A 19,229-nucleotide genomic window follows, 5' to 3' on the forward strand; every position below is an offset into this window, starting at 1 on the left:
ACATAACAGGAGGTGGCTCTCATAAAATCTGCTGTGAGCAGTAATCAGTGATGTTAAAAAAAGGCGAACGTTTGAAATGAATGCGCCGCGTTTACTTCAAATGATCAAAATACGTAAACAATAAATGTTATAAATGTGCTTGTTACTACATTACATATATACTTACATCATGTATAAAAAAAAACATCAATGGAGGTGTTTGGATGTGTTTTTAAGGGCCTCATAGGCTGAATAGAGCAGCTTCCATAGGCTCCATTGTAAGCAGAATTTTGATCACATTTATTTAATATTTAGAAAGCATTAAAAATGTGAAGTGAATTATGTTTATATAGCGCTTTTCTCTAGTGACTCAAAGCGCTTTACAGAGTTAAACCCATTATCTAAGTTACACTTAAACCAGTGTGGGTGGGCACTAGGAGCAGGTGGGTAAAGTGTCTTGCCCAAGAACACAACGGCAGTGACTAGGATGGCGGAAGCGGGGATCAAACCTGCAACCCTCAAGTTGCTGGCACAGCCGCTGTACCAACCGAGCCACGCCGCCCGTCGTCATGTTTCTTATGATGATTGTGAAAGATTGGCAAAATTCCAAAATAATGCAGTTCCTATTTATCAATCAATCAATCAATGTTTACTTATATAGCCCTAAATCACAAATGTCTCAAAGGGCTGCACAAGCCACAACGACATCCTCGGTTCAGAGCCCACATAAGGGCAAGGAAAAACTCACAACCCAGTGGGACATCGATGTCTCTTTAAATAGGTCAATAATTCATAACACAATGGATTGATTTTTTTTTTTTTTTGAGCAATGACAATTTAAAAATAATGTCTTAAGTCTCTTGATCAACTTTAGATCAGTTGATTATACATTTTTTTTTTTTTTTTTTTTTAAATATTTGTTTGATTTATGTGTTTTTTGTCAAAGGCAAACACAATAAATGCAGTATTTTCCCCCAGCAAATATTTCAAAGTTGGATATTTGTTGTGAAATAATTGGAGCCTTGTATAGGTCAAATATTCATAACAACATTGATTTTGATTCATTGAGTAATGACAGTTTAAAGTTAAAAAAAAACAGCCTGCATGGCAGCTTTGTGTTATTAAAGTCATCATTGTAACTCTTGTTACATTTCACCTGTTTGCTCTTTCATTCCACTTTTTTTGTAGTATTTTTAGCACTTTGGATACCCCTGCATCAGAAGCACACTGTCCTCCAATTGTTTATGAAAATGTATATGTACCATAAATAATCTGCATATGATCTCCTCCTGCGTCATTCCATCCCATAGAAATATAACACAAATGTATCACTGATGTCTGGAGAGTCACTGTGCCAAAGCTAATCAAAGATTTGTGCTCCCTGACATATTTCACTCCAATGTGTCCACAGGCAGGATGACAAACCAGCCCACGGTCAACCAGTCCAACACAGACAAGCACAAGGCCAGAGACGAAAGCCGGCAAGATGACAACACCGAGGCTGGCTACAAAGATGCTGGTCACTGCAGCCGCAACACTCACAACCTGCTGCTGGGACTCACCGTCATGGGTACGTACTGTCCCGCTGTCACGGCTTCGTCGCCGGGCGGGGAGGAGAATCACAGCAAGGCCTCTACCTGTGTCAGGTGTGGTCATGGGAGCGGTGTTCGGGATGCTGCTGCGCTACATGAAGGTGACGGACAACTCCGTCCTCACCATGGTTTCCTTCCCCGGGGAAATTCTCATGAGGATGCTGAAGATGCTCATCCTGCCTCTCATCATCTCCAGCCTCATTACAGGTGAGTCGCTCAGAGGTGACTTCCTGTTCACGTGAAAGACGACATGTCCCGACGCGTCTCAGGGCTGGCCGGTCTCGACGCTCGCTCCAGCGGCAGGATGGGCAGCAGAGCCATGGTGTACTACATGTCCACCACCATCATCGCAGCCATCCTGGGGGTCATCTTGGTGCTAAGTATCCACCCCGGCAACCCCAAACTGAGGGGGGGCGGAGCTACCATGGGTACCAAAAACCAGGAAGTCAGCAGTCTGGACGCCTTCCTTGATCTGATCCGAAACCTCTTCCCTGAGAACTTGGTGCAGGCTTGTTTCCAGCAGGTAACTTCTACTTCTTGTATTTTGGTGTTTTGTGTGGTGTACTGGATGAGGCTCGGCTCTTCTGCAGCTGCTAATCCCTTTTACATCTGGAACGCTGCTTCCTTATTTACTACAGGATACATCAGCTGGTCAACACTGCTAAGCAGCAGGGCCAGCCGGTGGCATAAACACTGTATGCGCTTGTTTGGCTCCACAACCACAAGGGGGGCCACATAATCATGACCTGGGCTTTTGTAAAGATTGACTATTTTTTTTGTTTCATTTAAAATCAAGGGTGTCCAAACTTTTTCCACTGAGGGCCACACACTGAAAAATTAAAGCATGCGGGGGCGATTATGATGTATTGAATGATTATAAAAATTTTGAAAAATAGGTTTATTATTTTGTTACATCAACGTTAATCTCTAGATTAACTTTAGGTCTATATTTCCATATAAAGTAAAACACGTGTATGTTTCATGCCCTTTCTGTCAAAAACACAAAATATGGAATATATTTTCCCCTTAAAACTGTTCAACTAAATAATAGGTAAATAAATAGGTCAATAATTCATAACACTATTGATTTTAATTCTTTTTTTGGGGGGGGTGTAATGACAGTTTAAAAAAACAAATACACTACAATTATTGGGGATTCAAAGGGGCCTCACTCATAAGTGTTACACTATAAAAAAAGAAATAAATATATATATATATTTTTATTTATTTTATTTATTTTTTTGTCCTGTCCAGCTTCTCAGGCAAATCATATAGTTGATGTAGATGCCCATGTCGGCTGTTCAGATTTACTTTACAAAATAGAAGTGTAGGATACTTCTCTTGTTGCCTTATTTGTATTCGACTTTATTAAATGTATTTATATTATCATTTAGTGCAGCCGGGCCGGAGCAGGAGGGGATAGAAAGAGACAAAAAAGAAGACAGAGGGGGAAATTGTGGGGACAAGACGGGGATTAGACAGAGAAACAAAAACAACAACAGCAAACAACAAGAAGAAGAACAACAACAACAGTAGAGCAACATCGGCAAATACGACATGTACAAATATGATGGTAAAAGTAATAGCAAATAAGCAGTTAGCGAAAATAAAAAGTAATACAGAAATGACAATGAGCATTATTACACTACAAATGGAGCAATTCAAATACCAATAGAAATAGCGCTATTGATAATGAACAATACCAATACATTACCTTTATTATCAACAATACAGTTGTTCAAATGCAACAATACATATACGTAATGATAACTTGAGATACGAAAGAATGCGGAAAAATGGAGGAGGAGAAAGAGAAGCAACCTACATTAACCTTGTAGATTGTTATAGTAACAATAGGTTAAGCTTTGTCCGTGTGCCATGTGTTATACCCAGTTTACCCTAGGGCAACAACGTTAATATATGTTATTATGTTAATATATTTTTAAAATATATATATATATTTTACTTTCAGTCCCAAGATCATTTTCAGATATATCCATGGATTATAAGTTTTTATAATGTATGTTTTTTTGTTTGTTTTATTTCCTTTTTGTCAAAGAAAACTTTTATTTTAATATGTCAAACACACAAAATATGCAATTTTTCCCCAAAAAGTTTTTCAAAGTGGAATTTTTGATGTGAAGTACTTGGAGCCTTGAATGGGTCAATAATAACATAATAGATTTTGATTCAGTATTTTTTGAATAATGACAACTTTAAAGGGAAAAAACAGCCTGCGTGGCAGCTCTGTGTTATTAAAATCAACATTGCAACTTTTTCTCGTTACATTTCACCTGTTTGCCCAATCATCCCACTTTTTTTTTAATACTACTACTACTTAAAAATACATAAAAAATGGCCCTTGGCCCGCACTTTGGACACCCCTGATTTTAATCCATCACTTATAAAAGACAAAGTCATAAAAGTTAAGATAAATTCAAATTTTTCTCTCAAAGTTTACCAATGAGGTTGTTTGAATCCAATTAGGAATATGTAACACTACCTACACCACTTGCAAAAATACAAAATGGTTCATTCCTCCTGGTAGCAGCAAACCCAGCATGGAGCATTTCACTGTTCATTCAACACATGTCATCAAAACTCACATTTATGCATTCACACATAGCACCAACATTTGAGAACCAGGATGAGGTGAACAAAGAAAGTAAAAAAATTGAATAAGTATTTGTGGCAGCATCGGACATAATTATGTGTAAATTACACTTTAGAAACTCATAGCCCATAACTTTGGTGCAATCAAGGACCTTCATTTAAAGCTTGAAACAGAGGCATCATTAGTTTCTAAAACAGGCGATGCCCTAGTAGATGCACCAATAATAATAATTGAAATAATTACATCATATGATTATTATCCACTGATGATAATCCGACATGAATCAGATAATCTCTACCTTATACTATGATCTAAAGGGAATCCTGACAGATTTATTATCTTAAGTGGATAATGATTTTTAAACCTCACATTCTGGCTACTTTAAAATTAATGTGATGACTTTTTGTAAAAAAAGAAGAAAAAAACTAAACTTTTTTGGAAAATAAAACAAAACCAAACAATTAAAGATGGTTTAAGAATATTTTAGGGAGCATTTAACCCCCCCAAATAGGACATACAGTATATATTATAGATTGATAGATAGTACTTTATTGATTCCTTCAGGAGAGTTCCCTCAGGAAAATTAAAAATAATATGACACCACTTGTTCGATTGCTTGATAAAAACACATTATTGATAAAGGCAAAAACATGTAACTATTGTGGTTTCTGGTCGTGGACTGCTCCGTCAACTGTACTTCTTCACGTTGGGAAGACTGACATGTCCGAAATTAGGTCAATGATTAGTTTTTTGGTGCATGTAACCATACTGAGCGTTAGTTTTAAGGTGGGGTGGGGGTACTTCAGGAGACTAATCATAGTAAATCAATAATATTGTTCTATTATGCAAAACCAACTTTTCTTACTTATTGGTACCTGTTTTTGTGTATTTGGGATCCCCATAAGTCGTGAAAATGTGAAATTAAACTATGGAGGCATGGCGGGAATATTTATAAAACAACCTTGTCTTCCTTCATACTGTGTCCAAACAAGTTTGGTAATTGAGACTTGAGGGACGTATTTTGCCTCTGCTATGTCAGCGGTTATCATCTTATATAGTTTAGTAGAGGTTTACTGGAAGAGCCTCGCGCGAGTCTGCCATTTTATTCAGTTGTACGAATAAGTCCCTTTTTTTTCTCCATCCTCTTGTTGTGGGGCAGACTGGCTCGTACATGCACATGCATCCTCCGCTGTTGCCATTTCTAATACAAAGTAGCGTGTAGTTTGAACTTATTCTGTCAGTAGACTCCATATGTAAGCGCTAAAAACTACAACATGGCTGACAGGGAGTAGATGCAGAGCCATGTGAATATGGCATATCCTGAAGAGACGGTCTTTAAAATAAAATGTATGTGAAATTTTGACCCCATATCATGTTATGTAGACCACAAGGAAGTGTTTAAATGTAAAAATTAAAAAAATTAAAAAAAATTTAAAAAAAAACATTTGATCTTTTTAGCCCTAAACCAGATTTAGTTTGTGGCCAGAAATGCCCTGCTAAGCACAAACCGATGTTTCTGCAGAACTGACTAAAGTTTCTTACTATCTAATGACTCTTTCCTTCATGTTCTTGTACACTGGATTTTTTTTTCTCATTTTAATTCCTACCAGGTCCAGACAGTGCTGAAACAGGTGTCAGTAACGGCGCCAAACCAAACAGAGCCCATTGTAGTAAACAGGAAGAAACTGGAGTATAAATGGGGCATGAATGTTCTTGGTGAGTCAAGTCTTGTGTTGATGTCATTTAGATCAAGTATGTTTCTCAGCTGTGGGCCACAGCGGTACTCAGTTGTAATACACTTGTCCACCACTTGTGGCAGTAAGGATAATATCAAACAAACAGGAGAAGTATGGAGTTAAAGTCTTACAGAAGGTTCTTAAAGGGGAAGTGCACCTTTTTTGGAATTTTGCCCAATATTCATAATCCTTATATAAAACGAGAACTAGGATTGTACGTTATACCGGTACTGATAAAGTACCGTGGTACTAATGAGTTTAAAACCGTACTATACTGCTTTTGAAAAATACAGGTATTTTTTTTTTCATCGACATGATGTGGGCCGCGGTGACAATGCTGGCATACAAACTGCGGCGCATGTGTCAACACACACACACACACACACCCACACACACACACACACACACACACACACACACAGCACTTGCAAGCAGAAACAGTGTAAAGACAGAAGATGGAGAATGGACGTATTTTGGCTTTAACGCTAGCAATAAAGGTGGAGCTATTAACACTCAAGCGCTGCCCTGCAAGTGGTGCTTTAAAACATAGCTAGCTGATAGCTACTTAGCGGCTAACGTACCTGTGTAGTATTTTAGCTACTTCTAAATCACTAATCCTCGCCTCCATGGCGACAAATTAAATTAATGTTTCTTACAAATATCATCCCTGCAAGACGAGGAATAGCTAAACATGCTTCACTACACACCATAGGAGGATACTAGAGCTAACTGCTAACAGCAACCTAGCGCTCCTGAATGTAAACAAAAAGGTGGGTGGACACAGGTATTGACTGTAACGATATCAAGTACAAGAGCCGTATGTAGTCGATACTACACAAAGTCTTTTTTCCTTTTTTTTAAATTAATATTATGTTCATTAACTCTGGAAATACCTCCCTGGACACATGACTTTAATTATGACCAATGTATGACCATGTAACCACTTGGTATCGGATCGATACTCAAATTTGTGGTATACATCCATCCATCCATCCATCTTCTTCCGCTTATCCGAGGTCGGGTCGCGGGGGAAGCAGCCTAAGCAGGGAAGCCCAGACTTCCCTCTCCCCAGCCACTTCGTCCAACTCTTCCTGTGGGACCCCGAGGCGTTCCCAGGCCAGCCGGGAGACATAGTCTTCCCAACGTGTCCTGGGTCTTCCCCGCGGCCTCCTACCGGTCGGACGTGCCCTAAACACCTCCCTAGGGAGGCGTTCGGGTGGCATCCTGACCAGATGCTCGAACCACCTCATCTGGCTCCTCTCGATGTGGAGGAGCAGCGGCTTTACTTTGAGCTCCCCCCGGATGGCAGAGCTTCTCACCCTATCTCTAAAGGAGAGCCCCGCCACCCGGCGGAGGAAACTCATTTCGGCCACTTGTTCCCGTGATCTTGTCCTTTCGGTCATAACCCAAAGCTCATGACCATAGGTGAGGATGGGAACGTAGATCGACCGGTAAATTGAGAGCTTTGCCTTCCGGCTCAGCTCCTTCTTCACCACAACGGATCGATACAGTGTCCGCATTACTGAAGACGCCGCACCGATCCGCCTGTCGATCTCACGATCCACTCTTCCCTCACTCGTGAACAAGACTCCGAGGTACTTGAACTCCTCCACTTGGGGCAAGATCTCCTTCCCAACCCGGAGATGGCACTCTACCCTTTTCCGGGCGAGAACCATGGACTCGGACTTGGAGGTGCTGATTCTCATCCCAGTCACTTCACACTGAGCTGCGAACCGATCCAGTGAGAGCTGAAGATCCTGGCCAGATGAAGCCATCAGGACCACATCATTTGCAAAAAGCAGAGACCTAATCCTGCAGCCACCAAACCGGATCCCCTCAACGCCTTGACTGCGCCTAGAAATTCTGTCCATAAAAGTTATGAACAGAATCGGTCACAAAGGGCAGCCTTGGCGGAGTCCAACCCTCACTGGAAACGTGTCCGACTTACTGCCGGCAATGCGGACCAAGCTCTGGCACTGATCATACAGGGAGCGGACTGCCACAATCAGACAGTCCGATACCCCATACTCTCTGAGCACTCCCCACAGGACTTCCCGAGGGACACGGTCGAATGCCTTCTCCAAGTCCACAAAACACATGTAGACTGGTTGGGCAAACTCCCATGCACCCTCAAGGACCCTGCCGAGAGTATAGAGCTGGTCCACAGTTCCACGACCAGGACGAAAACCACACTGTTCCTCCTGAATCCGAGGTTCGACTATCCGGCGTAGCCTCCTCTCCAGTACACCTGAATAGACCTTACCGTGAAGGCTGAGGAGTGTGATCCCACGATAGTTAGAACACACCCTTTGGTGTTTTTGTGGTATCATCCAAAAAAAACTAATGTAAACAATCCAAACAACAGAACAATAAGTGCTTAATACATTTTAACAGAAGTGTAGAGGGAGCATTTTTAAAACAGAAAGTGAACAGATATTAACAGTAAATGAAGAAATAGATTAATAATCCATTTTCTACCGCTTGTCCGTCATAATTTTGACAAAATAATACAATGGGAAATAATACCTTATGTTACTACATACGTCAGAGGCCACTTAGGATCCTGGAAGATCCTTTGCAACCAAGTGAAGTTGTCTAGAATGTTTGCTATTTTATTTAAGGACAAAATTGTTATTTGATTGCAATAAGAAACATATATATATATATATATATATATGTATATATATATGTATGTATGTATATATGTATATATGTATATATATATATATATATATATATATATATATATATATATATATATATATATATATATGTATATACATATATATATATATATATGTATATACAGTATATACATATATATATATATATATATGTATATACAGTATATTCATATATATATATATATATACATACATACATACACAAATATATATATATATACATACATACACATATATATATACATACATACACATATATATATATATACATACATACACATATATATATATATATATACACACATATATATACATACACATATATATATATATGTATGTATGTGTGTATATATATATATATACTGTATATATATATATATATATGTGTGTATATATATATATATATATATATATATATATATATATATATATATATATATATATATATATATGTCTTAATAAGGTTATCCAAAAAATAGTGCTCGATACCGTAGTAGAGCGCAATATATGTATGTGTGGGAAAAAAATCACAAGACTATTTCATCTCTACAGGCCTGTTTCATGAGAGGGGTTCCCTCAATCATCAGGAGATTTTAATGGGAGCATTCACATACCATGGTTTATATAGGGCACAGAGTGGGTGGGTACAGGCTGGCGTAGGGGCGTGGTGATTGGCTCATGTGTTACCTAGGAGGTGTTTCCGTCTGTGGCGGCATGCTGTTACAATTTCGCTGCGCTTGTTGAGGGATGACAGGTCTGGACGGTAAATAATAAACAGTTTCTCTTTCAAGCATAGGTTGCATCTTTTATTACCACTATTGTAAGGTGTGCTGGATGCAAGAATTTGCCATGTTATTGAATATTCAACATTATTGTCTTTGAGGTCCCAAATGTGTTTGCTGAGTTCTGTGGTATTCCGCAGGTTTTGGTTCCTGAAAGAAGCCTTGTGATTGTTCCATCTGGTTTTGAACTCTCCCTCGGTTAATCCTACATATGTGTCGGATGTGTTAATGTCCTTGCGTGTTACCTTAGATTGGTAGACAACTGATGTTTGTAAGCACCCCCCGTTGAGAGGGCAATCAGGTTTCTTTCGACAGTTGCAGCCTTTGTTGGTTTTGGGGTCGCTCTGTCCGGGGGCCGACGGCTCATTTGCAATTGTTTTGTTGTGGTTTGAGATAATTTGTCGTATATTGTTCATACAGCTGTAGCTCAATTTAATGTTGTTCTTGTTGAATACTTTTCTTAGGGTGTTGTCTTTGGGAAAGTGTTTGTCAATCAGATTGAGGAATTTGTGTCCAATGTTAGTTGAGACGTTTTTGCTGTATGGGGGGTTGTACCAGATGATGTCGTTTCGTTTTCTGTTCTTTTTTGGTTGGTTTCCTGGCGTGGGTTCATAGGTGAGGGTGAAATTGTATCCGCTTTCATCAAGGGCTTTTTGGTACGGGGGGGTTGCTTGGTCAAATTCAGCTTTGCTAGATGACAGCATCGATAGCCTTTTATTAATTCCGGTAGGTATTCTTTTCGTGGTGGTGGGTGGGTGGTTGCTGTCATGGTGCACGTATTGGAGTGTTGTGTTGGGTTTCGTGAATGGTTGGTAGCTGTTATTTCTCAGGTTGAAAGTGACGTCAAGGAAGTTGACGGTTTGCTTGTTGGCTTCAATCGTGATCCGTAGGCCGTTCTCTTTGAAAATTTGGCATATGCGCTTCTTGGTATTCTCGCTGCTCCTTGGCGAGGCGCGACACACTGCCAGTCCGTCATCACGGTAAATACCAAGGTTCAGATTGAGGCTAGCGAGCTGGGAGAGGAGGAAACTCCCAACGAGTTCACACGTTTCTGCTCCGTCAAAACTTCCCATAGTGACGTCAAATGTTGCATTGTTCTTTTTTTGCCATGGTGTACTGTTGTGGATGAGAATGGAGTTTTTTGCGTGGATGATGATGTTTCTTTCGTTACCTGTGATTGAGTCGTAGTCTGAGGCGAAGTCTAGTGCTTGAGTCAGTAGGTCTTGCGTGATGGAAGGGTAAAATTCTTCGATATCAAAGGAGATAAAGTTGTGCTGTTGTTTGTCTTGGATGTTGTTGAACCATTTGATTACTGCTGCTGTATTTCTCCATTGGTTGAGTGGTGTTTTGTCCTTGATTTTTGTGTTGACTCTGTCCAGGATTATTTTGCTGATTTTTCCTATTTCAGATTTAGTTGGGTTTATTAGTCGGCATGTTGGGTTATTTGCGAAGTTGGGTTTGTGGTCCTTCAATGTGATGAAGGCTTCCTTGTTGGCTGTGGCGTTCACCCTGTTCTCAATGTCCAGTTCAGCCGCGATCCTTTTATTTTCCAGGTGGATGTTCTGTAAGGTGTTGGGTTGTGCTTTTTTGTATGATTTGGTGGTCGGAGGGGCTGTAGGCGCAAACTGGCAGCCACGCTTCCGTCAGTCTACCCCAGGGCAGCTGTGGCTACGAAAGTAGCTTACTACCACCAAGTGTGAATGAATGATGGGTTCTCGCTTATCTGTGAAGTGCTTTGAATGTCTAGAATTGCGCTATATAAATCTTATCCATTATTATTATTATTATTATTATTATTATTATTATTATTATTATTATTATTATGATACGTTTAATGTATCATAAGATTTTATGTTAAAATAAAGCCAATAATGAAATTTTTTGTGGTTTCCTTCATTTAGAAAAGTATCAAAATATCGAAATACATTTTTGTACCGATACCAAAATATTGGCATCAGGACAACCCTAACAAGAACACAAATGTTTTTTGGGGGGGGTTTTTGCATTCTAAATCGTAAATAAACACTAGCAAAAGTCAGCTAACAATGGAGCCAATGGGAGTCGCTCTATTCCGCTTTTAAAGTGCTCTAACAAACATCAAAACACTGCCATCCTCATTTTATATACACAGTGTTATGTATGTAATGTAGTAACATTCATAATTACATGTAATATTTACCTATTTTGCTCATTTTAATTATATGTGTCGTATTAATTTCACAGACCCATCACAACATTGGCTTTTCCTTCAACAACAACACTACTAATCATGACAGCAATCAAATACTACTCTGGGACAAATGATGATCCAGAAACTTATATTTTTGAGCCTGGACATAAGGACGATGATTTACAAGTTTTAAAGCTGTGTGCTAAACAGATCCAGCTTTAGTGAAACCCTGAGCATCATGTAACAGTATTGCTAAGTGATAAACAAGATGTACCAACTCTGAAAATAATAAAACAATCATTTACTGTACACTTACTGGGGAGGTGTTCAGAGCGCGTCCGACAGGTAGAAGACCACGGGGAAGACCTAAGATACGGTGGAGGGACTATGTCTCTCAACTGACCTGGGAACGCCTTGGAATCCCCCGGTAAGGGTTGGATGAAGTGGCTGTGGAGAGAGAAGTCTGGGCTTCTTTGCTTAGGCTGCTGCCCCCGCGACCCGACTCTGGATAAGCGGTAGAAGATGGATGGATTGATGGACTTACTGTACAATGTCTGCTCTCACTGGGGTGGCGACTTATGGGGTGTTTATATAAATCTCCATTTAGATCAAGGGTTAATCATAATATCACAAAGGGTTTAAAAAAAAAAAAGGTGGTCGCAAAAGAGTGTTTTTTGCAATTTCCGGGTCTAATTTGGATGTCAAAGTTGACCAACGTTTCAGTTTAAGTCCACAACGTAATACTATTCAAGTGAGAGGTATGATTTATAATCTCGAATTAACTTTCACCAACTCAGAGGCGATGCAGCAACTAAATATGTCAAAATAGCAGCATAAGCTAGTTAGCTATCTGTGCGCCGCTAAAAATAGCTTGTGTGTGTTAGCGCTTATAATAACTACATCGCTAATACTTGGTTAATATTAAGGTTACGACATGTAAATGGAGTACTGTTGGCAGGTTTGGATGTTTTTTAGAGGGTGTTAGAGGCAGAATAGAGTACTCCCATTAGATGCATTTTTTGTCACCTTGTATTTGCCGTATTTTGCGAATTAGAATGCATAAAAAAAAGAAAAACATATTTGTTGTTGTTTTATATAAGGACTGTGAATGATCGGCAAAATAAAGTGCAGTTCCCATTTGAGCATAAAAATTATGACTTTCATTGGCACTTTAATTTCATAGACAGTTTTGTTAAACATATTTGAGATAGGCTCCAGCGCCCCCCGCGACCCCGAAGGGAATAAGCGGTAGAAAATGGATGGATGGATGGATGGATATTATAATTTAGTTTATTTTAGCACAAAATAATTGTATGCATATTTATTTTTCGTCAGTTATTTTTGTGTCCCTTCTCATGCAATATAATTGGTGAGTACTTATTTTTCTAATCAGCCTGACCTAACCCTAATTATTATGTGTTAAATTCATAATATTTTTGGGGATTAACTCATGGTTTGATATCATTTGACAAGGTTGTAAACTGTAAATTGGTAATATAGAATTACTGAATACAAGATTACTAATTCAGTGTAATTATTTGAGTGTGTCCCGGGCCCCTCTGTAGTGGAAAAGTTGGGCCCCGTGGTGAAAAAGATCGTGAACACACACATGAATCAAATATTGTCATCAAGTTTGAATAACTTTGCGTTCATCTTCCTCCAGGCTTGATTGGCTTCTTCATCACCTTTGGCATCTGCATGAGCAGGATGGGCGAGCGCGGGAAAATCATGTGTGACTTCTTCAACATCCTGAACGAGATCATCATGACGATGGTCTCTATGATCATGTGGTGAGTGTCTCGTCTTTTCCCAGCGCCACGCTTGTGTGCGCGCGAGTCTGCAAACGTGCGCACAAAGTGTGTCTGTTTTCGCTCTTACGGGTCAGCGGCTGCCTTATTATGACACTGTGGAGAAAGCGCACACGGCGGCCGCTGACAGTGATGGAGAAGGCCAAGGCTGCACTTGAGACACAGTGTGGGAACAAGCAGCGGCGGGCGCTCCGATAGGACAGGAAGTCTGTGGGAGAAAGCGTGTCATTGAAGGACGTGGACAGATGGGATGAGACGCCTTTCCCCCGGAGCGTGCTGGAGTCTGTGGTATGCAGGGGAGTAGCAGGAGCCGGCGCCCGGAACAATGTTGAGTTCTCCCACAAGAGAAGACAAGGAACATCCCCTGAATGTAATGAAGACTCTGGAAGGGCGGGACGGAGAGGAACGCGGAAGGATTCTAAGCTCAAAGCTTCTATTAGGACCCTCCTTTTAACAGGGTAGAGTCCTCCCTGATTCTTTTGTTTTAAGGCTGTGTAATACAGGGGTGTCCAAAAGGCGGCCAGCAGCTAATTTTTTTCTAAAAATACTATTATTACTTTCTTTTAAACATCAAAAAGTGGAATAAAGAGCAAACAGGTGAAATATAATGAGGAAAAGGTTGCAGTGTTGACTCTAATAGCACAAAGCTGTCATGCAGTTTTTTTTACTTTAAAACTGTCATTGCTCCAAAATTATTTTAAATCAATGTTATCTATTATTGACTTATTCAAGGCTCGAATTACTTCACATAAAATATTTCATTTTGAATTTTATTTTGGAGAAAGTATTGCATATGTTGTGTGTTTGCCATATAAAAAACTAAGTTTACTTTGACAAAAAGGGCATAAAAAAACAAACAAAAACATAATGATAATAAAAACCTATAATCGATGGATGGATCTGAAGTTGATCGAGAGACTTTAGTGTTGAAAGTATAAAAACAAAAATGTATGAATTATTTTCAACATTTTTATGAGTACCGTAGGTCCCTTTTGGATCCTCAAGAATTTTACTGGGATTTTTTTGTTTGTTATTGCTCATAAAATAATAATGAAAAAAGTCAATGGTGTTATGAATTATTTACCTATTTAGGTCTCAATTACTTCTCATCAAATATTCCACTTAAAAAAATGTTTGGGGTAAGTATTGCATATTCTGTTTTTTTGCCATGAAAAATGTAACAATTGTTGTTGTTTTTTACTTTAAATCGACAAATAGACCTAAAGTTGATCTACAGATTTAAATGTTTAATAATAATGTGTGTATATATGTGTATATATATACACATATACATTCATCCATCCATTTTCTACCGCTTATTCCCTTCGGGGTCGCGGGGGGCACTGGAGCCTATCTCAGCTACAATCGGGCGGAAGGCGGGGTACACCCTGGACAAGTCGCCACCTCATCGCAGGGCCAACACAGATAGACAAGACAACATTCACACTCACATTCACACACTAGGGCCAATTTAGTGTTGCCAATCAGCCTATCCCCAGGTGCATGTCTTTGGAGGTGGGAGGAAGCCGGAGTACCCGGAGGGAACCCACGCAGTCACGGGGAGAACATGCAAACTCCACACAGAAAGATCCCGAGGCCGGGATTGAACTCACGAGTACTCAGGACCTTCGTATTGTGAGGCAGACGCACTAACCCCTCTTCCACCGTGCTGTACACATATACAGAATATATATATATTATTTTATTATTTCTTTTATGTATATATATATATATATATATATATATATATATATATGTCTTAATAAGGTTATCCAAAAAATAGTGCTCGATACCGTAGTAGAGCGCAATATATGTATGTGTGGGGAAAAAAATCACAAGACTATTTCATCTCTACAGGCCTGTTTCATGAGGGGGGGTACCCTCAATCATCAGGAGATTTTAATGGGAGCATTCGCATACCATGGTTTATATAGGGCACAGAGTGGGTGGGTACAGGCTGGCCTAGGGGCGTGGTGATTGGCTCATGTGTTACCTAGGAGGTGTTTCCGTCTATGGCGGCATGTTGTTACAATTTCGCTGCGCTTGTTGAGGGATGACAGGTCTGGACGGTAAATAATAAACAGTTTCTCTTTCAAGCATAGGTTGCATCTTTTATTACCACTATTGTAAGGTGTGCTGGATGCAAGAATTTGCCATGTTATTGAATATTCAACATTATTGTCTTTGAGGTCCCAAATGTGTTTGCTGAGTTCTGTGGTATTTCGCAGGTTTTTGTTCCTGAAAGAAGCCTTGTGATTGTTCCATCTGGTTTTGAATTCTCCCTCGGTTAATCCTACATATGTGTCGGATGTGTTAATGTCCTTGCGTATTACCTTAGATTGGTAGACAACTGATGTTTGTAAGCACCCCCCGTTGAGAGGGCAATCAGGTTTCTTTCGACAGTTACATCCTTTGTTGGTTTTGGAGTCGCTCTGTCTGGGGGCCGACGGCTCATTTGCAATTGTTTTGTTGTGGTTTGAGATGATTTGTCGTATATTGTTCATGCAGCTGTAGCTCAATTTAATGTTGTTCTTGTTGAATACTTTTCTTAGGGTGTTGTCTTTGGGAAAGTGTTTGTCAATCAGATTGAGGAATTTGTGTCCAATGTTCGTTGAGACGTTTTTGCTGTATGGGGGGTTGTACCAGATGATGTCGTTTCGTTTTCTGTTCTTTTTTGGCTGGTTTCCTGGCGTGGGTTCATAGGTGAGGGTGAAATTGTATCCGCTTTCATCAAGGGCTTTTTGGTACGGGGGGGTTGCTTGGTCAAATTCAGCTTTGCTAGATGACAGCATCGATAGCCTTTTATTGATTTATTGATTGATTTATTGACCAAGCAACCCCCCCGTACCAAAAAGCCCTTGATGAAAGCGGATACAATTTCACCCTCACCTATGAACCCACGCCAGGAAACCAGCCAAAAAAGAACAGAAAACGAAACGACATCATCTGGTACAACCCCCCATACAGCAAAAACGTCTCAACGAACATTGGACACAAATTCCTCAATCTGATTGACAAACACTTTCCCAAAGACAACACCCTAAGAAAAGTATTCAACAAGAACAACATTAAATTGAGCTACAGCTGCATGAACAATATACGACAAATCATCTCAAACCACAACAAAACAATTGCAAATGAGCCGTCGGCCCCCAGACAGAGCGACTCCAAAACCAACAAAGGATGTAACTGTCGAAAGAAACCTGATTGCCCTCTCAACGGGGGGTGCTTACAAACATCAGTTGTCTACCAATCTAAGGTAATACGCAAGGACATTAACACATCCGACACATATGTAGGATTAACCGAGGGAGAATTCAAAACCAGATGGAACAATCACAAGGCTTCTTTCAGGAACAAAAACCTGCAAAATACCACAGAACTCAGCAAACACATTTGGGACCTCAAAGACAATAATGTTGAATATTCAATAACATGGCAAATTCTTGCATCCAGCACACCTTACAATAGTGGTAATAAAAGATGCAACCTATGCTTGAAAGAGAAACTGTTTATTATTTACCGTCCAGACCTGTCATCCCTCAACAAGCGCAGCAAAATTGTAACAACATGCCGCCATAGACGGAAACACCTCCTAGGTAACACATGAGCCAATCACCACGCCCCTAGGCCAGCCTGTACCCACCCACTCTGTGCCCTATATAAACCATGGTATGCGAATGCTCCCATTAAAATCTCCTGATGATTGAGGGTACCCCCCCTCATGAAACAGGCCTGTAGAGATGAAATAGTCTTGTGATTTTTTTCCCACACATACATATATTGCGCTCTACTACGGTATCGAGCACTATTTTTTGGATAACCTTATTAAGACATATACTCCGCTCCAAATTGACATTTGTTGAGCACTGTACGACGATCAGAAATGGAAAAATTCAACATCGACTACTCCACGAAGAACATTCCCATACCCGCGCAGAATGACTACAAGCTAAGGCTCATAGAAAAGACGGAACACTTCCTAAGAAGGATGCGGTGGAAAGCACATTTTTTCCTCCACCCTGAAACAAAAGGAATGCAAAAGGAAACTTACGGATTCAAATCTACCAAGAACCCACCCACAGTTGAGGAACTAAAGAATTTTGAGAACGACATGCTCAAAATGATACAATCAGTCAAATTCAAGCCAATCCGCAACCCACTCCTCACCAAGCTGAAAAATGACAAGGAGCGCATCAAGAAAGTAAACAACCTCATCATAGCTGCCGATAAAACCACAAACTTCTACAGAATGGACATACCAGAACACCACACCTTACTGGACAGAAGCATCACCAAATCATACAAAAAAGCGCAACCCAACACCTTACAGAACATCCACCTGGAAAATAAAAGGATCGCGGCTGAACTGGACATTGAGGACAGGGTGGACGCCACAGCCAACAAGGAAGCCTTCATCACATTGAAGGACCACAAACCCAACTTCGCAAATAACCCAACATGCCGACTAATAAACCCAACTAAATCTGAAATAGGAAAAATCAGCAAAATAATCCTGGACAGAGTCAACACAAAAATCAAGGACAAAACACCACTCAACCAATGGAGAAATACAGCAGCAGTAATCAAATGGTTCAACAACATCCAAGACAAACAACAGCACAACTTTATCTCCTTTGATATCGAGGAATTTTACCCTTCCATCACGCAAGACCTACTGACTCAAGCACTAGACTTCGCCTCAGACTACGACTCAATCACAGGCAACGAAAGAAACATCATCATCCACGCAAAAAACTCCATTCTCATCCACAACAGTACACCATGGCAAAAAAAGAACAATGCAACATTTGACGTCACTATGGGAAGTTTTGACGGAGCAGAAACGTGTGAACTCGTTGGGAGTTTCCTTCTCTCCCAGCTCGCTAGCCTCAATCTGAACCTTGGTATTTACCGTGATGACGGACTGGCAGTGTGTCGCGCCTCGCCAAGGAGCAGCGAGAATACCAAGAAGGGCATATGCCAAATTTTCAAAGAGAACGGCCTACGGATCACGATTGAAGCCAACAAGCAAACCGTCAACTTCCTTGACGTCACTTTCAACCTGAGAAATAACAGCTACCAACCATTCACGAAACCCAACACAACACTCCAATACGTGCACCATGACAGCAACCACCCACCCACCACCACGAAAAGAATACCTACCGGAATCAATAAAAGGCTATCGATGCTGTCATCTAGCAAAGCTGAATTTGACCAAGCAACCCCCCCGTACCAAAAAGCCCTTGATGAAAGCGGATACAATTTCACCCTCACCTATGAACCCACGCCAGGAAACCAGCCAAAAAAGAACAGAAAACGAAACGACATCATCTGGTACAACCCCCCATACAGCAAAAACGTCTCAACGAACATTGGACACAAATTCCTCAATCTGATTGACAAACACTTTCCCAAAGACAACACCCTAAGAAAAGTATTCAACAAGAACAACATTAAATTGAGCTACAGCTGCATGAACAATATACGACAAATCATCTCAAACCACAACAAAACAATTGCAAATGAGCCGTCGGCCCCCAGACAGAGCGACTCCAAAACCAACAAAGGATGTAACTGTCGAAAGAAACCTGATTGCCCCCTCAACGGGGGGTGCTTACAAACATCAGTTGTCTACCAATCTAAGGTAATACGCAAGGACATTAACACATCCGACACATATGTAGGATTAACCGAGGGTGAATTCAAAACCAGATGGAACAATCACAAGGCTTCTTTCAGGAACAAAAACCTGCGAAATACCACAGAACTCAGCAAACACATTTGGGACCTCAAAGACAATAATGTTGAATATTCAATAACATGGCAAATTCTTGCATCCAGCACACCTTACAATAGTG

The 19,229-nt window shown here is 40.2% G+C and overlaps 1 protein-coding gene across 2 annotated transcripts in view; it reads left to right on the forward strand.

The window, feature by feature from the left end:
- slc1a9 (solute carrier family 1 member 9) overlaps window positions 1-19,229 on the forward strand; it is an 85,947-nt gene that overhangs the window by 51,268 nt on the left and 15,450 nt on the right. For both annotated transcript variants that reach the window (XM_061981406.1, XM_061981407.1), the window contains 5 exons: window positions 1,391-1,549; window positions 1,626-1,778; window positions 1,841-2,094; window positions 5,796-5,901; window positions 13,221-13,347. In XM_061981406.1, the coding sequence (XP_061837390.1) occupies window positions 1,396-1,549; window positions 1,626-1,778; window positions 1,841-2,094; window positions 5,796-5,901; window positions 13,221-13,347 (794 nt within the window). In that variant the 5' untranslated portion in view covers window positions 1,391-1,395. The remainder of the gene's footprint in view (window positions 1-1,390; window positions 1,550-1,625; window positions 1,779-1,840; window positions 2,095-5,795; window positions 5,902-13,220; window positions 13,348-19,229) is intronic.

Source organism: Nerophis lumbriciformis, linkage group LG24 (assembly GCF_033978685.3).
Source record: "Nerophis lumbriciformis linkage group LG24, RoL_Nlum_v2.1, whole genome shotgun sequence".
Lineage (NCBI taxonomy): Eukaryota > Metazoa > Chordata > Actinopteri > Syngnathiformes > Syngnathidae > Nerophis > Nerophis lumbriciformis.